Source organism: Pristiophorus japonicus, chromosome 23 (assembly GCF_044704955.1).
Source record: "Pristiophorus japonicus isolate sPriJap1 chromosome 23, sPriJap1.hap1, whole genome shotgun sequence".
Lineage (NCBI taxonomy): Eukaryota > Metazoa > Chordata > Chondrichthyes > Pristiophoridae > Pristiophorus > Pristiophorus japonicus.
Genome location: NC_091999.1, coordinates 57,779,263 through 57,806,388, shown reverse-complemented (window position 1 = coordinate 57,806,388; position 27,126 = coordinate 57,779,263). Strand labels below are relative to the sequence as shown.

The following is a 27,126-nucleotide window of genomic DNA, read 5'->3' as shown; positions in this document are numbered from 1 at the left end:
GGCGCTCTAAAATCTGTGCAAAAGTAAGACAGCGCCTGCAGAATGGATAGAATTACTGAAAACCTAATCAGAGCCTTTTACAAGATTCGATTTGGGAGAAATAGTTAACATACCCTCAAACATGCCCACGTTGTGTGTATGTGGAACAATCTTGGAGCGAGAGGCAATCTGAGAGTTCCGTGTGAAAGCAAAGGTAGTGAGTGCATATGTTTGGTAAAGGTCTGCATCGTGGGATATTGGACAGAATCAATGTTACAATCTATGTAATTATGTAAATCATTTAACAAGTAGATTGAGAGGAAAAGTCACCATATTCTTCAACTGTTGTCTGAATTTATTCTGGATAATGGCATAAATACAGGTGTTAGTGTAGGAACTCAAAAGCTTCAGCATAGTTACAAATAACCTTAAAATAAACTTTGGCTCATTGAAATTGAAACCCACGGAATAATTATCTTTTGTAATTTCAACAAATAATACCTTTGCAACATAGCCATCAATAAAAAGTTAAAACTTCCTGACATGGCGAAGAGTAAAACGATGGAATTTCTGCGGTTCTCTGTTTCTAGCTCACTCTGAGTATCTTCATTGCCGTGGGCTCGAAGTCTCCTGCGGGCTCTACTGGCCTAGAATGCGTCTAACGGTCAGAGCATTGAGCAGCAAGATCAGAATCAACGGGAGCCACGGGGCTAGAATGCAGCCACACCAGTTAAACGCTGTCCATAAAGGAGGCGTATAAAAAAGTAACTTAACGTTGCAGTAACACGATATCTTGTTAATTATATACGATGATTTATAGATAAAATCAAAATGGATGTAAAGCACAGCGCACAGACCGTTCAAAAACCACAGCCGCCGTTTTCTCGATGCTGTATTTTGTTTTACGATTTTGCAAGAAATGGCTACAAATTGATCGAAAGTGAAAGCGATGTGTGAACCAGGCCGAACTGGCTGCAAATATTAATACACTACTGACATTAAACAGCGGGGTAATGGATAGGAAGCTACCTGGGGAATAAGTAATACTGATCCTATTTCATATTACAGCGATGATAATGACCAGGAGATCGGTCAGCCCCATCGACACCAGATACAAAATGATACATCTGGAGAGACCACACCTTCCTTGGGAAGGGATCCCTTTCGTCACAAAATTCGCTGCAAGTAAGAGAAATGGCAGATTAGAATTCCAATATGACTTTGTGTGAATGGTGTCTGAAGTTAGTAGCCTCTTTATTTTACAGAACTAACATAGTGTCCATTGATACCGATGCATGGCATATAACCAAGTGGTATAAGTGCGAAAGTAAATTGTGAGGAGGACATGAAACATTGCAAAGACCTGCAGTACATAGGTACCTGTGGGGTCCTTGTGCATGAAAAACAAAGAGTGAGTATGCAGGTGCAGCAAGTAATCAGGAAGGCAAATGGAATGTTGACCTTTATTGCAAGAGGGATAGAACATAAAGCAGATAAGTTCTCCAACAACTGTACAGGGTATTGGTGAGGCCACACCTTGAGTACTGCGTACAGCTTTGGTCTCCGTATTTAAGGAAAGATATACTTGCATTTGTCGGTGTTCAAAAAAGGATATTTCCACTCATAGGGGAACTTAAACTAGTGGACAGAGATTCAGAATCAAGGCCGACCATTTAAAATTGAGGTGAGGAGGAATTTCTTCTCTCAGAGTGTTCTAAATCTAAGGAATTCTCGACCCCGGAGAGCTGTGAATGCTGGGTCATTGAATAGATGTAAGGCGGGCAGAGACAGATTTTTGAGCGGAAGTGGTTATGGGGAGCGTGCAGGGACGTCCATGATCACATCAGCCATAATCTTATTAATTGGCGTTGCAGGCTCGAGGGGCCAGTTAGCTTAATCCTGCTTCTTTTTCACATATTCTTATGTTTTTATGGAATAATACAGGAACATTTGAAATTACAACTGAAGTTTGTCAAAAGACCTGAGTGAAAGTAAAATAACGTGAAAAATAATGGGTTAAAAGTGAAGGTAGTTTGTTGCAGTACATGGAACATTGAAGTTAATTGGAAAATAAGAAACTGTGAAATCACAATAAATTAAAAAGTAACGGTAAATGATGAAAATATAAAAACAGAAAATGAGCTTTCAACGTCAAGGTAAGAATTAATAATTTAATGAATCATCAATTCAAAATCAAGCAAATAATTTGGCCAGGATTTTGTATTTGTAAGAATCACGAAACTCGCAGCGTTTGCCTTCATTAACTTATGAAACTACCAGCACATTCTAGTGTCCAAAGACGCAGATTTAAATGTCGAAATCTGGAAGTTGCTGCAAGTAATACCCTGCTCCTCCATAGGATGCACCGATGAAGCTCTCGAAGAAAGAAATCTTAAAATCATCGGAATTAACGTGAACTTCCACTTTTACACTCTAATATCGCATCTAAAAAACTGAAAACGTTATGCCTTGTTGAATGCGGCGAACGGCGGGTTTAAAGGCATAGCAAGTCATAATTACTGTTAAAACGCTCTCTTGCATTGGATAAATACGTTGTAGACTGTTAGATTTCTGCATTGTGAAAAAAATCCTAGATTGTTAAATTAATACAATATATATTTAAAGTTTTTTTAATTTAGATTTCAGCTTCATTCTTAATGCCATGAGTATGTCCCAATATCATTTTCGCTTGCTATTAAATGAGTAAAAAGTGAATGATAATCCATGCTTTCTACTTCCTGGGTTGCTGTTTAAAGAATTCTTCATTGTCACCGTCTTCTTAGCCTGCTTGATGACATCACTGTCGCTGCACGCCAGTGATCCCCTATAGGTAACACCAGAATGAAATTAATGTTGGGAAAGGTGCAATCCATGCCACAGTGATCGCTAGATGATTGTGGCCAGTATTAATTGAGGGCAGCTAACTGCAAAATCCGTGCCTCTCCTTTATCCTCTCCTTTTTTTCCATCACTTTCTTTTGCTTTGTGTCCATGACTTGGATTTTGATTAACTATTATAACTTACACTTCCTGGATCAAACTTCGCATGTCTGTGTAAGGATTTCTTTCAGTCTGGTTGGTTCAGGAGATACGCAGTTACTGGTCCTCTACACACACTGATCGGCGCTGTTTTGGATTTCTGCAGACCAAAAGTTCCAGTGCAAAAATCCATATAAAGTCTGTGGGCAAGTGTAAGTACAATGAACGGCTAGCGTTGTTCGTTGAACGCTGTCCACAATTAACCAATCAGATCGAACAATCCGCAGAATCTGTACCAAGAAGTGTAGTTAGAATAGTTACTTCAAAACCAATCAGGTAAAGCGAAATAAATTGAAGCAACGAAAGCTTGGATAAAGGGAGACAGATAAAAGTGAAAGAAATAACAAATATTTATCTTTTACACTTATTGAACATCTCCAACAAAAATTAACAACTGAAGGAACAGGACTCTGCATATGTAAACGTTATGTTACAGTCCCAGAGAGATAGCTTGACAGTCATTAATAATTATCTCGCCGTTAAAAATAATTTACATATCAATTGACTTACCCTAAATGATTCTGCGGTGTAAAGTGTGTATCTATCACATAACTATTCCTACTTCACGCCGTGTATTTGAAAGCCGAGTCTGTCGGCAAGTACCGGTTAAAGGATACAGGAAGCTCCTGTAGGAGCCAAGCAACTCGGATGGCAACTTTCTGATTTCACCATTTGATTCTGCATGTGTGGACGCCGCAAGTTGATGTCCGATTTAATTTTAATAAGAGTAAGCGCTGATAGCCTCGCCTTTAATTGTTTTAGCAAAGTCAGGGCCAAAGCTTTTAAACCTCATTTCAAGGCACTCATCAGAAGTAAGACACAATGTCTCGGATTTTCCTGTAGAAACAACGGCAAGGCTATCAGTGCTGTGTTCCATAAACTGGGCGGGTTCAGATACGAGGCTGCAAATCGGTTGTGAAGGAGAATAATCCTGTATCCATTGTGTGCATGAGTGTGTATGAGTGTGTGTAAGAGTGTGAATCGGAAGTTAACTAATTGTTTCAAAAAAATAAAAAACAGAAAGCTGGGATACATTATTGTCTCAAAGGATACAACTTTAAGGGAGGAATTGGTGGTTAAGACAACGAGACAATTATAGCTTAACTCCAACAAGTAAGCGATTTGTATCAATAATAAATTAATACAATAACTTACATGGCACTCCGAGAGCTGCAAGAACGATGTAGTAAATGGTATAAATCAGGCTCTTTTGTGGTGCATGCATTTTCTGTGAGCCATTCTCTGTGACACATAAAAAGGTAACTTTGTTTATATCTGGTGTTACTCGTCCGAGAGACGATTTGATCACATCATAAATTTATTTTTGTCAGTTATTGAAACAAACAAATTAACAATGATTTTCACGCATGGGAATTGAATACAGTGAATGGAACAAGCAGATGTGAGTCACTTTTACTCGAATGGGTTGGATGCATTAGACTGGATTCAAATAGAAATTATACAGGCCTAAAGCGATTTTAAGAGATTCTATGAAAAGCTTGTTGTGGAATTGCCATGGTGAAACAAAGAGCCAAACATGAAAGGAGGTCACAGTAACACTGTTACTGTTCAAACCTATTTGGCAGAGGGAGGGAAACAAGGGTGATGTGTCAGAGAGGAGAAACATGTCAAGAATATAACTGGGAGAGAAGGCACGTTAGAATAAAGAGTAGTCTAGAAAGAGAAGGAATCAGACAGAAGTTGCTGTCAGATTCACAGGATAAACGTGGTGAACGCTGACAGTTTCGCTGCAATTGCAACCGCAAAATCCGAGCCATTACGTCTACTGCATTACCCTTTATTTACTTCCTCAAATAAATTAAGCAGATTGGTTAGACAACATCGGACATTTTGTATTCCGCAACGATTAATCTTTGTGACATCTAGTTTCTAGTTTATAGATGTTTTTCTACTACATCTTTTGGTAAATGTTGAGTAAGTAGCAAGAAAGATAAAAACAGATTGTAAGACCTTTTACAAGTATGTAAAAAGGAAGAGATTAGCAAAAGTAAGTGTTGGTTCCTTACAGGCTGGAACAGGTGAAATAATGAAATGGCATAGACTTTAAACAAATATTTTATTTCTGCCTTCACAGTAGTAGACACAAAAACATAAAAAAGCAATGGAAAAACAAGGGAATATTAAGAGTGAGGAACTTAAATTCATTAATATCAGAAGAGAAAAAGTACTTGAGAAACCAAAATGACTAAAGGCCTACAAATCCATTCGACCGGATTGCCTACACCCTAGGGTGCAGAGATAGTGGATGCATTGGTTGTCATCTTCCAAACTTTTCTGATAATAGAATGGCCCAGTGGATTGGGAGGTAATAAATATAACGCCACTATTCAAGAAATGGAGCAAAGATTAAAAAGAAAGGGAACTACAGGCCAGATGGCCTGAACTCAGTCGTCGAGCACATGCTGGAATACATTACTGAGGAAATGATAAAAGAATATCATAACTCAAATAGATGTGTGAAACGTGATTTCCTTGGAGCAGCTGACTCCATCCCTCTGCCCAACTTCTGTCTGAGACTGAAGCAAACCTTGATATCATATTTTGACACTGAAATGAGCTTCTGACGACGTGGCCACAGCACTTGCCTCAGCGCATCCGGTGCTGTAGCCCTCATCCATGTTTTTGTTACCTCTAGATGTGTCTGTTCCAATGCACTCATAGCTGGCCTCCCACATTCTACCCTACATAAACGATAGGTATCCAAAACTTAGCTGCCCGTTTCCTGCTCACCCATCGTCCCTGGGCTCACTGAGCTACATTGGTTTCTGGTTAAGTAATGCCTTAATTTCAAAATTACCATCCTTATTTTGAAATCCCTCCATGGCATCGCCTCTCCAATCTCTCTAATTTCTTCCAGCCTCTAATTCTGCCCTCTTGCGCATCCCTGATTATAATCGCACAAACATTGTTGGCCGTGCCTTCTGTTCCCTGAGCTTAAAGCTCTGGATCTCCCTCCCTAAACCTCTCCGCCTCTCTACCTCCCTTTCATCCTTCAAGGCGCTCCTTAAAATCTACCTCTTTGACCAAGCTTTTGGTACCTGCGCTAATTTCTCCTAATGCGGCTCGGTGTCAAATATTTCAGTAGCAAAATTCACATTCGGGTTTCTGACAGTTGCCCCTATCAAGAACCAACAAAGATTGGTGGAAAATTAGGTTTAATTTATTAACAAGTTTGATTATTGACATATGCATGCACTGCAGTCAAAGGTTAGCTGCGGGTGTATAGTTTTGACAGCTTTATTAAAACAAGATTAAAACTTGTAACCTCTACAGGGCATCAAATCCTGCAGTAGGTTGATTGTACAGCCCGCCCTAATTTATTTATTTGTTAATGGGAATCAAATCGGATGGGGTATATGCTCTCTTGTAAGATCCATGCAAATTTGGGCGAAAGTTACTGGCGCCCAGATTGAGGCATATACTGGTTCATAGTTCAGCGTGATTGTTAAGTAACTAGGATCCAGGAAATTCCTGCTCGAAATTCAGGAGGAAGCCATGTGAAATACATTTTAAATGCAAATCTAGCAGTTAACTGGTTTATGTTGATGTGGGGTGAGGGCATTATGCGGTCTGGTTGCAAAGTCTAAAACCCACAGTTCCTGGATATAGCTCCTTGACCTAATCTGCAAGGGGAAATGATTTCCCAGCCCAATGGAGATCACACGCCTACAATGCGAGATGAATGGGAAAGCACTCTATTGGAATTGAACTGTATTGATGCAAAGTCTGGCAAAGAATGCTGAATAGCATAGAACATAATAAATAGGCGCAGAAGTCGACCATACGGCCCCTTGACCCTGAGCGCCAATTAATAAGATCATGGCTGTTCTTCGACCTCAACCCCAATTTTCCACCTGATCCCCATATCACATGATTACATTTGCGTCCAAATATCTATCTCTCTAAGCATTGAATATAATCAACGACTGAACATCCACAGTCCTCTGCGTTACAGAATTCCAAAGAATCGCAACCCTCTGAGCGAAACAAAATCTCCTCATCTCAGTCCTCAATGGTCGACCCTTGTTCCTGAGATGAAACATCCTATTTCTAGACCATCCAGGCAAGGGAAACACCGTCTGAGCATCTAGCCTATCAAACCCTCTGAGAATCTTACGTCTTTCAATGAGATCATACTTAATGCCAATACATTGAGATATAATCCAAAACCGGGCAAAACTGTGGCAGTTGGAGTTTAACGTGAGTATGTTTGAGATCATCCAATTGGACCTAAGAGAGATAGATCAGAGTATTTACTAAATTGTGAGAAGCTTGGAACTTGAGAGGAACAGAGAGGTTCCCACGTACAGGAAGCACTACAATTCAGTGGACAGGCACAAAATATATTCAGAAAGGCTAATGGAATATTGGCCATTATCGCAAGTTATTACAAGCGAACTGGAATACAAAAAGGTGGAAGTACAAGTACATATATAAGACTGTAGGTAAAACACATTTAGTGTATTGTGTTCAATTCTGGACCTCTTTCAATTCCCATTCCAGCACTGTTATCTCTGGAGTTCCCCAAGTATCTATCCTTGGCAACTCATGCTTCCCATCTCCGTGCTGCCCCTCGGTGATTATATCCGAACACAATATTACAGATTGCACATGTATGCTGATGACACCACGCTTTACTTCATCATCTGGTCTCTCGACACCTAAACTCTCTCAGATTTGTCAAACAGCCTGTGCTACATCCAGTACTAAATATCATTGTCTTTGGTCTCTGGCACAAACCCCGTTCCCTAATTACTGACTCTACCTGGTAACTTTCTGAGCCTGAACGAGACTGATCATAATCTTGGTGCCATAATTGAACATTGGATGTGCACCCTACCACATTACTGATCCATCACCACGACCGCCTACTCCGAACTCCATAACTTCGCAAAATCTATCTCTGCCTCAGCTCAGCTGCTGCTGAAAACATGAGCCATTGCTTTTTGACATCTAGACTTGACTTTGCAATGCACTCCTTGCAGCTTACCTACATTCTACCCCACCGTAAACTTTAGATCATCCAAGACTCTGCTGTCCATGGCTTAATTCGCTATAAATCCTGCTTACCAATCATCCCTGTGCTCGCTGACCCACGTTGGCTCCTCGTCTGATAAATGCTCGATTTTATAACATTAATTCTTGTTTTCCAATCCCTCTACGGTCTCGCCTCTCCCGACATCTGTAGTCTCCTCCAACCCGACACTCCTACGAGATCTCTGCGCTGCTCCAGTTCTGGCCTCTTGAATATCTCCGGTAACTGGGAGGCCAGAGGATTGGGAATTTTTTTTAACAGCAAAGGATGACTAAAAAAAAAACTCAGAGAGGAAAGATAGATTATGAGAGTAAATTAGCAAGAAATATAAACAAACAGATAGTAAGAGCTTCAACAGGTATAAACAAAGGACGAGAGTAGCAAAAGTAAATATTGGTCCCTTACATGATGAGACTGGTGAAAACATAATGGGGAACAGGGAAGTGGCTAATACTTTGAATACATATTTTGTATCGGTTTTTATGGTAGAATAAAAACATCGCAATAAAAATAATCAAGGGGGTATAGGGAGGGAGGAACTTTAAACTATCCTTATCACTAAAGTAAAAGCACTCGGTAAAATATGGCGACTAAAGATGGACAAGTCATCTGGACCTAGTGGCCTGCATCCTAGGATCTTAACAGAAGTTGCTGCGGAGATACTGGATGCATTGGTTCTAATCTAGTAAAATATCCTGGAGTTTGTAGAGGGCTCGGTGGATTGGAAAACCGCAAATGCAACACCCCTATTTGAAAAGGAGGCAGATAGAAAGCAGGAAACTATAGACCAGTTAGACTAATATCTGTCGTTGGATAATTGCTGGAGTTCATTATTAAGCAAGCAATAGCAGGACATTTGGAAACCAATAATAAAGTCAAGCGGAGTCAGCTGTGTTTTATGAAAGGGAAATCATGTTCGACAAATTTTCTGGAGTTGTTTGAGGATATAAAAGGGGGAACCAGTGGATGTGATGTGTTTGGATTTCCAGAAGGCAGTCTATAAAGTGTCACATAAAGGGTTACTGCACAAGATAAGAGTGCACGGGGTTTGGGGAAATATATTACCATGGATAGCGGACTGGCTACCGAACAGAAAACATAGAGTCTGGAATAATGCAACATTTTCCGGTTGGCAAATGATAAAGACTGCGGTGCAAGTGTCTCAACTATTTACAATCTATAATAATTATTTGGATGAAGGGTCCATGTAATGTTGTCAAGTTTGCTAATGATACAATGATGGGTGGGAAAGCAAATTGTGAGGAGGACACAGAAAATCTGGCAGGAAACATAAAAAAGCAAATTATTATTTAAATGGAGAATAATTGCGAAATGCTGCAGTACAGAGTGAACTGGGGTCCGTGTGCATGACACATAAAAATTTGGTATGCAGATACAGCAAATAATTGGGAAGGCAAATGGAATGTTAACCTTTATTGCAAGGTGTAAAGAGTATAAAAGCAGACAAGTCCTACAAATCTGTGTAAAGTATTGGTGAGAAAACTCCTAGAGTACTGTGTACGAATTTGGTCTCATTATACAAGCAGGGATATACTTGCATTGGAGGCTATTCAGAGATGGTTCACTAGGTTGCTTCTTGAGATGAACAGGTTGACTTGTGAAGAAAGGTTGAGCAAGTTGGGCATATACTCCTTGGCGTTTAGAAGAATGAGAGTTGATCTTATTGAAACATACAAGATACTGAGAGGGCTCGTCACGGTAGATGCAGAGAGGATTTTTCCCCTCGTGGGTTATTCAAGAGCTAGAGGGCATAGTTTTAAAATAAGGGGTCGCCCATTCAGAGCGGAAATAAGGAGGAATTTTTCTCTCAGTGTGTCTTACATCTCTGGATTTCTCTGCCAAGGAAAGCTGTGGAGGCTGGGTCACTGAATATTTTTAAGTGGAGATAGGCAGCTTTTTGAGTGATTAGGGTGTAAAGGGTGATGGGGAGCGATCAAGGAAGTGGAATTGATTCCGTGATCAGATCAGCCATGATCTTAATAAATGGCGGAGCAGGCTCGACGGGCCAAATGGCCTATGCTTGCTCCTATTTCTTGTGTTCTTAATCGCTCAACCTTTGACAGCTGTACCTTCAGCTGAAAAGGCATAAGCTTTCTAATTCCCTCCCTAAACATCTACGCCTCTCTGACGCCTTCTCCTTCTTTAACACGCTCTTTATACCCTACCTCTTTGTCCAAACTTTTGATCACCTGCGCTAATATCTCCTTAAGTGACTCGTTGTCACATTTTGTTCGATAAAGATCCTGTGAAGTGCCTTGAGATTCTTTACTATGTTAAAGGCGCTGAATAAATGTAATTTAATGTTGTTGTGCACCGCGCAAGAGGAATGATATATTAGCCAGAATAACACGAAGCATTTATTTTTTGGTATCAGCGAATAGCACACGGAAGAGAAACGTGTTGATTTGGTGAATTGCAAACATTCCTTTAAAGCCATAAAGTTCACAGTGTATATTTATACATTGAAGAAGTGCCAGTCAGTGCCTGGTAATCAGTTGGCCCAGTACATCACCATGTTTTCTCTAACACTTACCCTTCACGTTCCTATTTCACAGTCTCAGTGTATACATTCTTATCATTTCATTGGAACAGAGGCAGCTGGAATGGATAGGGGAGGTTCATCACGTGTAAGACTGAAGAGTTGTTCTTCAAATTACAACAGGCAGAGATTGCGATGTAAAAGTGCGTGTTGTTTACATTAATCAACGATTAATGCAACAGAACAACATTACGAAAAAGCTGCGACCGAGATGTAGTCCCACTTTTGTGTGTAGACACTTTACAGTTTTATTTTTTGGAGATTTCTAGCGAAATATTGTACAAACATTCTTTCAATTTCGCTAGAACTAACGATGGAGAATATATTTTCTTATATTTACTGTATCAGTAATGGAGCAATTATTCCTTGCCCGTTTAGGCTATTCCAAGTGAAAACAACGAGGGCCATTTTGTACATCCAAGTGAGCTGGCAGTGTTATGTTTAAGATTCGGGCCTGTAGCTCTCTCATTAATGGATACAGCTACTTGTGTTTAAAGTGGAGACAGCAAATTTGGTAAAAAGGAGAACGAAAGAGGGATAATAAAATTATAGCTTATCTCTGCTAGAGGCAAAGTAACAGTATTCCATTTTCGGGACACAACTCACTCGCTGCAGTTTCAATCTTTTTCCCTTTCCTGATGCAATGTCCAATCTCAGCTGTACGGACAAAGGACTGCGGCTGAGCGGTGGGCACTAGGAGGATAGAACAACGAAGCTGTTCTCATCTGGGAGCAGTAATGAACTTGTCTGTCCAACCTATCGGGAGGCTCCAAAGGGCGTTGCAGCGAGGGTTGACCAAAAGAGTGTGACATGCAGGAAGGTACCAAAGAACTTTACAACCAGGGAGGTTCCAAAGCGCTTTACACCCAGGGAGGTTCCAAAGGGCTTTACACCCAGAGACGTTCCAAAGTGCTTTACACCTAGAAAGGTTCCAAAGGGCTTTACACCCAGGGAGGTTCAATGGAGCTTTACAGCGAGGGAGGTTCCAAAGTGCTTTACACCCAGAGATGTTCCAAAGATATTTACACCCAGGGAGTTTCCAAAGATATTTACACTCAGGGAGGTTCCAAAGTGTTTCATACCCAGTGAGGTTCCAAAGTGCTTCACACCCGGGGAGTTTCCAAAGAGATGTATCCCCAGGGAGGATCGAAAGTGTTTTACACGCAGGGAGCTTCCAAAGAGATTTATACCCAGGGAGTTTCCAAAGATATTTACACCCAGCAAGGTTTCAAAGTGTTTTACACCCGGAGGTTCCAAAGTGTTTCACAGCCAGGCAAGTTCCAAAGTGTTTTACACCAAGGGTGGTTGCAAAGTGTTTTCATGCAGAGAGGTTCCAAAGTGTTTTACAACCAGGGAGGTTCCAAAGAACATTACACCCAGGGAGGTTCCAAAGTGCATTACACCCAGGGAGGTTCCAAAGGGCATTACACCCAGGGAGGTTCCAAAGAGTATTACACCCAGGGAGGTTCCAAAGTGTTTTACACCCAGGGAGGTTCCAAAGTGTTTTACACCCAGGGAGGTTCCAAAGTGTTTTACTCCCAGGGAGGTTCCAAAGTGTTTTACACATAGGGAGGTTCCAAAGTGTTTTACACCCAGGGAGGTTCCAAAGAGCATTACACCCGGGATGGGGGGTGGTTCCAAAGTGTTTGACACCCACAGGGAGGTTTCAAAATGTTTTACACCCAAGGAGGTTCGAAGGCGATTTACACCCAGGGAGGTTCACTGGAGCTTTACACCCAGTGAGGTTCCAAAGTGTTTTACATCCAGGGAGGTTCCAAATTGTTTTTCTCCCAGGGAGGTTCCAAAGTATTTCAGACCCAGGGAGGATCCAAAATTTTTTACACCCAGGAAGGTTCCAAAGTGTTTTACTCCCAGGGAGGATCCAAGGCGATGTACTCCCAAGAAGGTTCCATGGAGCTTCACACCCAGGGAGGTTCCAAGGTGCTTTATATTGAAGTGTAGTCACTGTTGTAATGCAGGGAAACGTGGCAGCGGATTTGCACTCAGCAAAGTTCCACCTACCGAGAAATAAATACAGGCGCAGATAATCAGTTTTGGTGATATTTGTTGAGCGATAAGCATTGGTCAGGGCATCGGCAGAACATTTACTCACTTCTTGAAAATAATACACTCAGATCCTTGGCATCCACCTGAGAGGGAAGACGGAACCTCGGTTTAAAGTCTCACTTGAAAGACAGCACCATCTGACAAAGAAGCATTCCATCAGTACTGCACTGGCGGGTCAGCCTGTAATGGGACTTGAACCCACATTCTTCTAACTGAGGTGCAAGAGGGCTACCACGGCTGAGTGCATCCACCTCAAAAACCAAGTTATTCCTAAAGCTACAACTGACTTACTGCACTAAGGTAAGTGTCAGCATCCATAGGACATGACGGGTCACTTGGAAATAAAATAAATCAGTTTACAACATTAAATTGGGTGATAAAGTGTATGTTTCCACTGTGGAGAATAGGAATGACCAGCGGGTTTGGAGAATTGGAAGGAAAGACTACAGTGCAGAGCTTAATGGAGGTTGAGTGCTGGAATAGCTAGTTTCGTTATAGAAGTAATTTAACAACTAGATTCAATGGATATTTCAGCGCGTTCTTTAACTGCTGTCTGAAGTTACTCTGAGTCACTGTATAAATAAACGTGTTAGTGCAGCAGCTTAGGAGCTGAAGCATGTTTCCACTTTCCTGCAGAATAAATTTGGGGTCATTGAAATAATTATTGTTTTCAATTCGGACACAGAGAAAATTGATAACATACGTCAACCACAACAGGATGAAACTTCCCGAGATGGTGAAGAGTAAAATTATGGACTTTCGCCGGCTCTCCATCTCTGGATCACTCTGACTCGCTCCATTGTTTTGGGCCCGGAGTCTCCTGCGGACCCTACTAGCCCCTAGAATGTATCTGACGGTCACAGCATTGAACAGTAACATCAGGAGGAACGGTGCACACGGGGTTAGAATACGGTCCAGCCAGGCAAACGCTGTCCAAGCGGGTGAAACATAAAAAGTAAGTTTTATGTTGCAGTACCAGGCCACCTTATTAATAGTAAATAATGGCTCATACGTGAAGTAGAAAGGGATGTTTTTTAAACAACTCAGGGCACAGACCACTCCTATCACCACAGCCGCCGTTGTCTCGGTGCAGTATTTTGTTTTCAGCTTCTGGCAACAAATGGCCACACATCGATCAAAGGTGAACGCGACCGTTAACCAGACAGAACTGTCTCTTGATGAATAAATGAGCACAGTGCTGATGCTGCACGCTGGTGTGGTGGACAGAATGCTATTCCGGAAATAGATACCACCAATTCTATTCAATATCACAGCGGTGATAATGACCAGGAGATCGGTCACCGCCATGAACACCAGGTACCGAGTGATACACCTGGAGAGACCGCACCTTCCTCGGGACAGGATCACAATCGCCGCGATGTTCGCTGCAAAAAGGAGCAAAATGGAAATTACACATCAGACTACCATCATAAGAACATAAGCACATATGAAATAGGAGCAGGAGTAGGCAATTTGCCTCCCACCGCACCCCCCTCCCCCGGGCCTGCTCCGCCATTTAATAAGATCATGGCTGATTTGATCATGGATCAGCTCCACTTCCTTGCCCAACCCCCCGAAACCTTCTTTCACTTATCGCTCAAAAATCTGTTTATCTCCGCCTTAATTATCTTCAGTGACCCAGCCTCCATAGCCATTCAAAGTCTTAGTTTGACTGGACTTGGTTTCTGAGTTCATTACCTGATCAGTTGATGGAAACCAATCAATTTGCCAGATCAGCAGAGCTTTACTAAATACGGAACAATATGGAATCGCAGGTAAAGCGTTTTGCTCGATAGACTTGAAGCTATAATCGCCTGAACTCGGCACAAAAAGAGATGAAAGCGAAACTGACCATAGTAAAGAACAGACATAAACTAATAGTTAATGAATAATTTATCCCAACATTAAATAGGACAAGCTAAACATAATGTCACCTTGAAAATTGATGGTAGAAAGAGTGCGATCGACTCCTATTTACACCTCAGGAGAATCGTAAAATTCCCATATGGAATGACTCCATATTACGATTGTTGCTATCTGGTTAATGGAGCAGCCATTCTGCTAATGGGTGGTTAAAAAAGGCAATGAGATCATTGACCAGCAAACTGCACCTTTGTGATATTGTTTGAGGGACAAATGTTGGTCAGGGCACAACTCCCAGCACTCGGTCCAGTTGTTCCTTGACCATTAGACAGTGTCATGGTATCCAGTATCACTGTAATGGCGGCACTGCAGAGAACCTGTCAGTGACAGCTGGGTTGAGCCTATAAACTGCAGGATAAGTGGTGAGGGAGCGTTGTATGGGATCCACTCAGTGAGAGCCAGAGGTGAGTCCATAACCTGTGAGATAGAAGGTGAGGGAGCGTATAGTGTGAGCCACTTCTTGAGAGCTGGGGGTGAGTATATAAATTGCGCGATAAGTGGTGAGAGAGTGTTTAATCGGAGCCACTCAGTGAGAGCCGGGAGTGAGTCCATAACCTGTGGGATAGGTGGTGAGGGAGCGTTTAATGGGAGCCAGTCAGTGAGCGTCGGGTGCGAGTACATAATCTGTGGGATTGGTGGTGAGGGTGCATTTAATGTGAAGCACTCAGTGAGAGCCGGGGGTGAGCCTATAAACTGTGAGATAGCTGGTGAGGGAGCGTATAGTGTGAGCCACTCCATGAGAGCCGAGGTGAGTCTATAAACTGCGGGATAGGTGGTGAGGGAGAGTTTAATGGGAGTCACTAAATGAGTGCCGGGGGTGAGTCTATAAAATGCGGGACAAGTGGTGAGGGAGCATTTAGTGTGAGCCACTCAGTGAGAGCTGGTGGTGAGTCTGTAACCCATTGGACAGGTGGTGAGGGAGCGTTTAATGGGAACCACTCAGTGAGAGCCGGGGGTGAGCCTATAAACTGTGGGATAGGTGGTGAGGGAGCATATAGTGTGAGCCACTCCATGAGAGCTGAGGTGAGTCTATAAACTGCGGGATAGGTGGTGAGGGAGCGTTTAGTCTCAGCCAGTCAGTGAGAGCTGGGGGTGAGTCTATAACCCATTGGATAGGTGGTGAGGGCACGTTTAATGGGAGCCATTCAGTGACCGCCGGTGGTGAGTTTATAACCTGATGAATACTTGATGAGGGTGCGTTTAATGGGAGCCACTCAGTGAGAGCCGTGGTCAGTCTATAATATGCGTGATACGTGTTCAGGGAGCGTTTAACATGAGCCACTCAGTGACAGCCGGGGGTGTGTCCATAACCTGTGGGTTAGGTGGTGAGGGAGCGTTTAATGGGAGCTACTCAGTGACAGCCAGGGATGAGTCTATAACCTACGGGATAGGTGGTGAGGGAGTGTTTAATGGGAACCACTCAGTGAGAACCTGGGGTGAGTCTATAACTTGTGGCATAGGTGGTCAGGGAGCGTATAGTGTAAGCACTTCTTGAGAGCCGGGGATGAGCCTATAAACTGTGGGATAGGTGGTGAGGGAGCGTATAGTGTAAGCTACTCGTTGAGAGCCGGGGGTGAGCCTATAAACTGCGGGATAGGTGGTGAGGGAGCGTTTAATGAGAGCCACTTAATGAGAGCTGGGGGTGAGTCCATAACCTGTGGGATAGAAGGTGATGGAGAGTATTGTGTGAGCCACTCCGTGAGAGCCGTGGGTGAGTCCATAACCTGTGGGATAGGTGGTGAGGGAGTGTTTAATGGGAGCCACTCAATGAGAGCCAGGGGTGAGTCCATAACTTGAGGGATAGGTAGTGAGGGAGCGTTTAGTGTGAGCCAGTCAGTGAGCGCCGGGTGTTAGTCCATAACTTGTGGGATAGGTAGTGAGGGAGCGTTTAGTGTGAGCCACTCAGTGAGAGCTGGGGGTGAGTCTATAACTCATTGGATAGGTGGTGAGGGAGCCTTTAATGTGAGTCATTCAGTGACAGCCGGGGGTGAGCTTATAACCTGCGGCATAGTTGGAGAGGGAGCGTTTAATGGGAGCCACTCAGTGAGAGCCGGGGTCTGTCTAGAACCTGCGTGAAACTTGTTGAGGGAGCGTTTAATGGGAGCCACTAAGTGACAGTCGGGGATGAGCTTATAGCCTGCGGGATAGGTGGTGACGGAGTGTTTAATGGGAGCCACGCATTCAGAATCGGACATGCAACAAGAAGCAGATTGTAAAAGACACGTTAAATGTTGTGAATCAATTCAGAGGTGGTGGATGTGGACCATGCCACAAGGGATGATGAACGGTCGGGTTAAATTTGGATTTTGGCTCCCGGTTTGAAGATGGGATTAGGAGTTACACGGAAACATCATGGAGAAGCAAATGAGCCACTGGTTGACCGGCTCCAGTAAAATGACCAAGGGGTTGCTCCAATCTGAAGTAGGAGGCCGAGGGCCAAGCAGAGAATGATACAGCACAGAAGTAAACCATTCGGCCCATCGTGCCTGTGCAGGCTCTTTGACAGAGCTATCGCCTGTTCTCCTCTCGGAACCGTGCTATTTCCACCTTAGAGTACTTATCGAATTCTCTTTAGAAAGTTACTATTGAATCTGCCTCCACCACCCTTTCAAGCATTGCATTCCAGATCACAACAACACGCTGCATCAAAAATGATTCCTCCTGATTCAGTCAAGAATGCTGCCACTGAACCAAAGCTGAGACAAAGGTTCACAGCCATATTACTTTCCCCAAGTCTTTTTTTTAAGTTCCAGGACATACCAAATTCATGGTGATGATTTCCACAGACAGTTGCACATACACATAGACATTTTTATAGAGAGACAGACACAGAGACACACACACACAAATTTACACGCACCAACGGACATGCACAGATGCCTTAGACATCTCGAGGGATAGACAGGCTGAATCACTGTTGCAACTTTGGCTGATTTTTGTGATTTACTATCCGTATGTATCGTGAATATTGCAGATTAATGAAAGAAAGAAAACAGCGGCGGTATTGAAAGGTGTGGGACGTTGTTCCGTCTATCTCAGAATCAGTTTTGCAGGGACCTGGTTAAATTGTCAAACAGAATGAAATATGCTGAGAAACGGAGTCGGCAGGATTCAAATCTATGCGGGGAAACCCGAATGGATTTTTAATCAATGGCCTTAACAACTGGGCCACGACTACTGGCTCGCTGTCTTTTTAAATGTTACTCAGTTAAAACTCAACCATCCATCTCTGTGCAGCAGACGGCCACAGAATCGTGAAAAAGTCACCGTTTGCTAAAAATCTGGAAGAGGCTGTATTTTTTTTGCTCTATATTGCTCTGGAATTTTTTTATATGAATCTATACCAAGAAACAGAAGCAAAATTCTGCCTTTTGTAAAATGCAGCCTCCCCGTTAGGGAATTGAACCGTGGTGTCCCGTGTGAGAGGCGGGGATATTCACCACTTTCCCACAAGGAATTGATGCGAATGGGTTTTGTCAAAGCAATATTAGAGCTGTGAATAGAACTGGACATCATGAGAAGTCGACAGACAGATTGAGAGACAGAGACAAACCGACAAACTTGAAGAGATCGACAGCGAGATCGAGACAACGAGAGACAGCAAGTGTGAGACTGATAACGAGAGGCAGACTGAATGAGAAAAAGACTCTCAAACACATACATCTAAAGAGATCTGTGTTTGTGATATATAAAGAGAAAGAGGGAAAGAGTGAGAGAAAGACAATGATAAAGACAGTGACAAGGAGAGAGACAGATGGAGAGAGAGCGACAGATAGACAGAGAGACAAAGATACAAAAAGAAAATGTTGGAAATTCTCAGCAGGTTAGAGACAGGAACTAACAGCGACAGGCAAAGAGAGACAGGCAGGCAGAGACATAGATAGACAGAGATGATGGGAAAGAGTGAGACAGTCAGACAGAGAGACTGAGAGAATCCCATTGGAACACATTGGACACCGTGAGAAATAGACAGGCACATTGAGAGACAGAGACAAACAGCGAAACAGGGAGAAACAGACAGCGAGGTAGAGACAGAGAGAGACAGAAAGTTTGAGACTGAGAGGGAGGGTCAGACTGAGTGAGGCAAAGACTCAAACACATACATATACAGAGATGTGTTTGTGTGATTTATAAAGAGAGGGAGGGAAAGAGTGAGATAAAAACAGGGACAAGGAGAGAGACAAAGAGGGAGACAGATAGAGAGAAAGATAAATAGAGAGAGACATCGAGACAAAAAGAGAAAATGATGGAAATATTCATCAGGTTAGAGACAGGGACGAGCAGAGACAGGCAAAGCCATGGACAGACATAGATGATGGGAAAGAACGAGACAGTCAGACAGAGAGTATGACAGAATCCCATTGGAACAGAACTGGATACAGTGTGAAGGAGACAGATTGAGAGACAGAGACAAACAGAGAAACAGGGACAGACAGAGTGAATCAGAGAGAGGCAGACTGAGAGAGACAAAGACTCAAACACACAGACACATATACAGCTCTCTAAAGACAGAGCGCGAGGCAGAGACTGAGCGATACAGATACATTTCACAATTTCATTTCATTATCTGCTCAGATTGTCACCGAGCTGCAGAAAAATGCAAATGCAACAGATGAAAATCAGTTATCACTGAGCAGAATGAGAGATATCACTGTTTAATTAAGTAATTACCAGGAGTGGGGTTCGAACCCACGCAGGTATAAACCCATTGGATCTTAAGCCCAACGCCTTAACCACTCGGCCATCCTGGTGCCGTCAGCGATTGGATTCTGTCTATGTGAGAATCTGGGCTTCAACTCCACCTCCACAGACACACACAAACACATCGGGTTTCAGGGAGCATTTCCGAACATTTTTCGGAATATTGACACGGGGGCAACTCTCCCATTCTTTTTCGAGTAATGCTCAAGGACCTCTCACAACCACCCGAGTGCGCAGACGGAGCTGCAATTTAACATTTCATCCGAAAGTCAACAGTTTCAACAATGCAAAATTCCCCAAATGCTGCAGTTGAGTGTTAGCCAAGATTATATGCTCAAGTCTCAGGAGTGCGACTTGAACACACAAACTCCTGATTCAGTCAAGAATGCTGCCACTGAACCAAAGCTGAGACAAAAGTTCACAGCCATATTACTTTCCCCAAGTCTTTTTTTTAAGTTCCAGGACATACCAAATTCATGGTGATGATTTCCACAGACAGTTGCACATACACATAGACATTTTTATAGAGAGACAGACACAGAGACACACACACACAAATTTACACGCACCAACGGACATGCACAGATGCCTTAGACATCTCGAGGGATCGGCAGGCTGAATCACTGTCGCAACTTTGGCTGATTTTTGCGATTTTCTATCCGTATGTCTCGTGAATATTGCAGATTAATGAAAGAAAGAAAACAGCGGCGGCATTGAAAGGTGTGGGACGTTGTTCCGTCTATCTCAGAATCAGTTTTGCAGGGCCCTCGTTAAATTGTCAAACAGAATGAAATATGCTGAGAAACGGAGTCGGCAGGATTCAAATCTATGCGGGGAAACCCGAATGGATTTTTCGTCTATGGCCTTAACCAATGGGCCACGACTACTGGCTCGCTGCCTTTTTAAATGTTACTCAGTTAAAACTCAACCAATCATCTCTGTGCAGCAGACGGCCACAGAATCGTGAAAAAGTCACCGTTTGCTAAAAATCTTGAAGAGGCTGTATTTTTGCTGCTCTATATTGCTCTGGAACTTTTTAATATGAATCTATACCAAGAAACAGAAGCAAAATTCTGCCTCTTGTAAAATGCAGGCTTCCCGTTAGGGAACTGAACCGTGGTCTCCCGTGTGACATGTGGGGATATTCACCACTTTCCCATGAGGAATTGATGCGCGTGGCTTTTGTCAAAGCAATATTCGAGCTGAGAATAGAACTGGACACCATGAGAAGTCGACAGACACATTGCGATACAGAGACAAACCGACAAACAGGGAGAGACAGGCAGCGAGATCGAGACAACGAGAGACAGCAAGTGTGAGACTGAAAATGAGAGGCAGACTGAGTGAGAAAAAGACTCTCAAACACATACATCTAAAGAGATCTGTGTGTGTGATCTATAAAGAGAAAGAGAGAAAGAGTGTGAGAAAGACAATCATAAAGAAAGTGACAAGGAGAGAGACAGATGGAGAGAGAGCGACAGATAGACAGAGAGACAAAGAAATAAATAGAAAATGTTGGAAATTCTCAGCAGGTTAGAGACAGGAAGTACCAGCGACAGGCAAAGAGAGACAGGCAGGCAGAGACATAGATGGACAGAGATGATGGGAAAGAGTGAGACAGTCAGACAGAGACTGAGAGAATCCCATTGGAACACAACTGGACACCGTGAGAAAGAGACAGGCACATTGAGAGACAGAGACAAACAGCAAAACAGGGAGAAACTGACAGCGAGGTAGAGACAGAGAGAGACAGAAAGTTTGAGACTGAGAGTTAGGGTCAGACTGAGTGAGGCAAAGACTCAAACACATACATATACAGAGATGTGTTTGTGTGATTTATGAAGAGAGGGAGGGAAAGAGTGAGAGAAAGACAGGGACAAGGAGAGCGACAAAGAGGGAGACAGATAGAGAGAAAGATAAATAGAGAGAGAGAGACATCGAGACAACAACAGAAAATGATGGAAATACTCATCAGGTTAGAGACAGGGACGAGCAGAGACAGGCAAAGGCAGAGATGATGGGAAAGAACGAGACAGTCAGACAGAGAGTATGACAGAATCCCATTGGAACAGAACTGGATACCGTGTGAAGGAGACAGATTGAGAGACAGAGACAAACAGAGAAACAGGGACAGACAGAGTGAATCAGAGAGAGGCAGACTGAGAGAGACAAAGACTCAAACACACAAATACATATACAGCTCTCTAAACACAGAGCGAGAGGCAGAGACTGAGCGATACAGATACATTTCACAATTTCATTTCATTATCTGCTCAGATTGTCCCCGAGCTACAGAAAAATGCAAATGCAACAGATGAAAATCAGTTATCACTGAGCACAATGGGAGAAATCACTGTTTAATTAAGTAATTACCAGGAGTGGGGCTCGAACACTCGCGGGTATAAACCCATTGGATCTTAAGCCCAACGCCTTAACCACTCGGCCATCCTGGTGCCGTCAGTGATTGGATTCTGTCTATGTGAGAATCTGGGCTTCAACTCCACCTCCACAGACACACACAAACACATCGGTTTTCAGGGAGTATTTGCGAACATTTTTCGGAATATTGACACGGGGGCAACTCTCCTATTCTTTTTCGAGTAATGCTCTGGGACCTCTCACAACCACCCGAGTGCGTAGACGGAGCTTCAATTTAACATTTCATCCGAAAGTCAACAGTTTCAACAATGCAAAATTCCCCAAATGCTGCAGTTGAGTGTTCGCCAAGATTATATGCTCAAGTCTCAAGAGTGCGACTTGAACACACAAACTCCTGATTCAGTCAAGAATGCTGCCACTGAACCAAAGCTGAGACAAAAGTTCACAGCCATATTACTTTCCCAATTCTTTTTTTTAAGTTCCAGGACATACCAAATTCATGGTGATGATTTCCACAGACAGTTGCACATACACATAGACATTTTTACAGATAGACAGACACAGAGACACACACACAAAAATTTACACGCACCAACGGACATGCACCGATGCCTTAGACATCTCGAGGGATAGACAGGCTGAAACATTGTCGCAACTTTGGCTGATTTTTGCGATTTTCTATCCGAATGTATCGTGAATATTGCAGATTAATGAAAGAAAGAAAATAGCGGCGGCATTGAAAGGTGTGGGACGTTGTTCCGTCTATCTCAGAATCAGTTTTGCAGGGACCTGGTTAAATTGTCAAACAGAATGAAATATGCTGAGAAACGGAGTCGGCAGGATTCAAATCTATGCGGGGAAACCCGAATGGATTTTTAATCAATGGCCTTAACAACTGGGCCACGACTACTGGCTCGCTGTCTTTTTAAATGTTACTCAGTTAAAACTCAACCATCCATCTCTGTGCAGCAGACGGCCACAGAATCGTGAAAAAGTCACCGTTTGCTAAAAATCTGGAAGAGGCTGTATTTTTTTTGCTCTATATTGCTCTGGAATTTTTTTATATGAATCTATACCAAGAAACAGAAGCAAAATTCTGCCTTTTGTAAAATGCAGCCTCCCCGTTAGGGAATTGAACCGTGGTGCCCCGTGTGAGAGGCGGGGATATTCACCACTTTCCCACAATGAATTGATGCGAATGGGTTTTGTCAAAGCAATATTAGAGCTGTGAATAGAACTGGACATCATGAGAAGTCGACAGACAGATTGAGAGACAGAGACAAACCGACAAACTTGAAGAGATCGACAGCGAGATCGAGACAACGAGAGACAGCAAGTGTGAGACTGATAACGAGAGGCAGACTGAATGAGAAAAAGACTCTCAAACACATACATCTAAAGAGATCTGTGTTTGTGATATATAAAGAGAAAGAGGGAAAGAGTGAGAGAAAGACAATGATAAAGACAGTGACAAGGAGAGAGACAGATGGAGAGAGAGCGACAGATAGACAGAGAGACAAAGATACAAAAAGAAAATGTTGGAAATTCTCAGCAGGTTAGAGACAGGAACTAACAGCGACAGGCAAAGAGAGACAGGCAGGCAGAGACATAGATAGACAGAGATGATGGGAAAGAGTGAGACAGTCAGACAGAGAGACTGAGAGAATCCCATTGGAACACATTGGACACCGTGAGAAATAGACAGGCACATTGAGAGACAGAGACAAACAGCGAAACAGGGAGAAACAGACAGCGAGGTAGAGACAGAGAGAGACAGAAAGTTTGAGACTGAGAGGGAGGGTCAGACTGAGTGAGGCAAAGACTCAAACACATACATATACAGAGATGTGTTTGTGTGATTTATAAAGAGAGGGAGGGAAAGAGTGAGATAAAAACAGGGACAAGGAGAGAGACAAAGAGGGAGACAGATAGAGAGAAAGATAAATAGAGAGAGACATCGAGACAAAAAGAGAAAATGATGGAAATATTCATCAGGTTAGAGACAGGGACGAGCAGAGACAGGCAAAGCCATGGACAGACATAGATGATGGGAAAGAACGAGACAGTCAGACAGAGAGTATGACAGAATCCCATTGGAACAGAACTGGATACAGTGTGAAGGAGACAGATTGAGAGACAGAGACAAACAGAGAAACAGGGACAGACAGAGTGAATCAGAGAGAGGCAGACTGAGAGAGACAAAGACTCAAACACACAGACACATATACAGCTCTCTAAAGACAGAGCGCGAGGCAGAGACTGAGCGATACAGATACATTTCACAATTTCATTTCATTATCTGCTCAGATTGTCACCGAGCTGCAGAAAAATGCAAATGCAACAGATGAAAATCAGTTATCACTGAGCAGAATGAGAGATATCACTGTTTAATTAAGTAATTACCAGGAGTGGGGTTCGAACCCACGCAGGTATAAACCCATTGGATCTTAAGCCCAACGCCTTAACCACTCGGCCATCCTGGTGCCGTCAGCGATTGGATTCTGTCTATGTGAGAATCTGGGCTTCAACTCCACCTCCACAGACACACACAAACACATCGGGTTTCAGGGAGCATTTCCGAACATTTTTCGGAATATTGACACGGGGGCAACTCTCCCATTCTTTTTCGAGTAATGCTCAAGGACCTCTCACAACCACCCGAGTGCGCAGACGGAGCTGCAATTTAACATTTCATCCGAAAGTCAACAGTTTCAACAATGCAAAATTCCCCAAATGCTGCAGTTGAGTGTTAGCCAAGATTATATGCTCAAGTCTCAGGAGTGCGACTTGAACACACAAACTCCTGATTCAGTCAAGAATGCTGCCACTGAACCAAAGCTGAGACAAAAGTTCACAGCCATATTACTTTCCCCAAGTCTTTTTTTTAAGTTCCAGGACATACCAAATTCATGGTGATGATTTCCACAGACAGTTGCACATACACATAGACATTTTTATAGAGAGACAGACACAGAGACACACACACACAAATTTACACGCACCAACGGACATGCACAGATGCCTTAGACATCTCGAGGGATCGACAGGCTGAATCACTGTCGCAACTTTGGCTGATTTTTGCGATTTTCTATCCGTATGTCTCGTGAATATTGCAGATTAATGAAAGAAAGAAAACAGCGGCGGCATTGAAAGGTGTGGGACGTTGTTCCGTCTATCTCAGAATCAGTTTTGCAGGGCCCTCGTTAAATTGTCAAACAGAATGAAATATGCTGAGAAACGGAGTCGGCAGGATTCAAATCTATGCGGGGAAACCCGAATGGATTTTTCGTCTATGGCCTTAACCAATGGGCCACGACTACTGGCTCGCTGCCTTTTTAAATGTTACTCAGTTAAAACTCAACCAATCATCTCTGTGCAGCAGACGGCCACAGAATCGTGAAAAAGTCACCGTTTGCTAAAAATCTTGAAGAGGCTGTATTTTTGCTGCTCTATATTGCTCTGGAACTTTTTAATATGAATCTATACCAAGAAACAGAAGCAAAATTCTGCCTCTTGTAAAATGCAGGCTTCCCGTTAGGGAACTGAACCGTGGTCTCCCGTGTGACATGCGGGGATATTCACCACTTTCCCATGAGGAATTGATGCGCGTGGCTTTTGTCAAAGCAATATTCGAGCTGAGAATAGAACTGGACACCATGAGAAGTCGACAGACACATTGCGATACAGAGACAAACCGACAAACAGGGAGAGACAGACAGCGAGATCGAGACAACGAGAGACAGCAAGTGTGAGACTGAAAATGAGAGGCAGACTGAGTGAGAAAAAGACTCTCAAACACATACATCTAAAGAGATCTGTGTGTGTGATCTATAAAGAGAAAGAGAGAAAGAGTGTGAGAAAGACAATCATAAAGAAAGTGACAAGGAGAGAGACAGATGGAGAGAGAGCGACAGATAGACAGAGAGACAAAGAAATAAAAAGAAAATGTTGGAAATTCTCAGCAGGTTAGAGACAGGAAGTACCAGCGACAGGCAAAGAGAGACAGGCAGGCAGAGACATAGATGGACAGAGATGATGGGAAAGAGTGAGACAGTCAGACAGAGACTGAGAGAATCCCATTGGAACACAACTGGACACCGTGAGAAAGAGACAGGCACATTGAGAGACAGAGACAAACAGCAAAACAGGGAGAAACTGACAGCGAGGTAGAGACAGAGAGAGACAGAAAGTTTGAGACTGAGAGTTAGGGTCAGACTGAGTGAGGCAAAGACTCAAACACATACATATACAGAGATGTGTTTGTGTGATTTATGAAGAGAGGGAGGGAAAGAGTGAGAGAAAGACAGGGACAAGGAGAGCGACAAAGAGGGAGACAGATAGAGAGAAAGATAAATAGAGAGAGAGAGACATCGAGACAACAACAGAAAATGATGGAAATACTCATCAGGTTAGAGACAGGGACGAGCAGAGACAGGCAAAGGCAGAGATGATGGGAAAGAACGAGACAGTCAGACAGAGAGTATGACAGAATCCCATTGGAACAGAACTGGATACCGTGTGAAGGAGACAGATTGAGAGACAGAGACAAACAGAGAAACAGGGACAGACAGAGTGAATCAGAGAGAGGCAGACTGAGAGAGACAAAGACTCAAACACACAAATACATATACAGCTCTCTAAACACAGAGCGAGAGGCAGAGACTGAGCGATACAGATACATTTCACAATTTCATTTCATTATCTGCTCAGATTGTCCCCGAGCTACAGAAAAATGCAAATGCAACAGATGAAAATCAGTTATCACTGAGCACAATGGGAGAAATCACTGTTTAATTAAGTAATTACCAGGAGTGGGGCTCGAACACTCGCGGGTATAAACCCATTGGATCTTAAGCCCAACGCCTTAACCACTCGGCCATCCTGGTGCCGTCAGTGATTGGATTCTGTCTATGTGAGAATCTGGGCTTCAACTCCACCTCCACAGACACACACAAACACATCGGTTTTCAGGGAGTATTTGCGAACATTTTTCGGAATATTGACACGGGGGCAACTCTCCTATTCTTTTTCGAGTAATGCTCTGGGACCTCTCACAACCACCCGAGTGCGTAGACGGAGCTTCAATTTAACATTTCATCCGAAAGTCAACAGTTTCAACAATGCAAAATTCCCCAAATGCTGCAGTTGAGTGTTAGCCAAGATTATATGCTCAAGTCTCAAGAGTGCGACTTGAACACACAAACTCCTGATTCAGTCAAGAATGCTGCCACTGAACCAAAGCTGAGACAAAAGTTCACAGCCATATTACTTTCCCAATTCTTTTTTTTAAGTTCCAGGACATACCAAATTCATGGTGATGATTTCCACAGACAGTTGCACATACACATAGACATTTTTACAGATAGACAGACACAGAGACACACACACAAAAATTTACACGCACCAACGGACATGCACCGATG

The 27,126-nt window shown here is 43.0% G+C and overlaps 1 protein-coding gene and 4 non-coding genes across 5 annotated transcripts in view; all 5 read right to left on the bottom strand.

Moving 5' to 3' along the window:
* Positions 1–13,192: 13,192 nt before the first annotated feature.
* Positions 13,193–27,126, bottom strand: part of LOC139235557 (probable G-protein coupled receptor 139) — a 71,644-nt gene continuing 57,710 nt past the window's right edge. Inside the window, exons 2-3 of the mRNA XM_070866611.1 lie at positions 18,177–18,253; positions 13,193–14,085 (exon numbers count right to left, since the gene is read on the bottom strand). Of these exons, the coding sequence (XP_070722712.1) occupies positions 13,193–14,085; positions 18,177–18,253 (970 nt within the window). The remainder of the gene's footprint in view (positions 14,086–18,176; positions 18,254–27,126) is intronic.
* On the bottom strand, positions 19,292–19,374 carry trnal-uaa (transfer RNA leucine (anticodon UAA)). Its single transcript has one exon. It is a non-coding gene; the product is annotated as a tRNA-Leu (tRNA).
* On the bottom strand, positions 21,695–21,777 carry trnal-uaa (transfer RNA leucine (anticodon UAA)). The gene has a single exon. It is a non-coding gene; the product is annotated as a tRNA-Leu (tRNA).
* trnal-uaa (transfer RNA leucine (anticodon UAA)) lies at positions 24,104–24,186 on the bottom strand. The gene has a single exon. It is a non-coding gene; the product is annotated as a tRNA-Leu (tRNA).
* On the bottom strand, positions 26,507–26,589 carry trnal-uaa (transfer RNA leucine (anticodon UAA)). Its single transcript has one exon. It is a non-coding gene; the product is annotated as a tRNA-Leu (tRNA).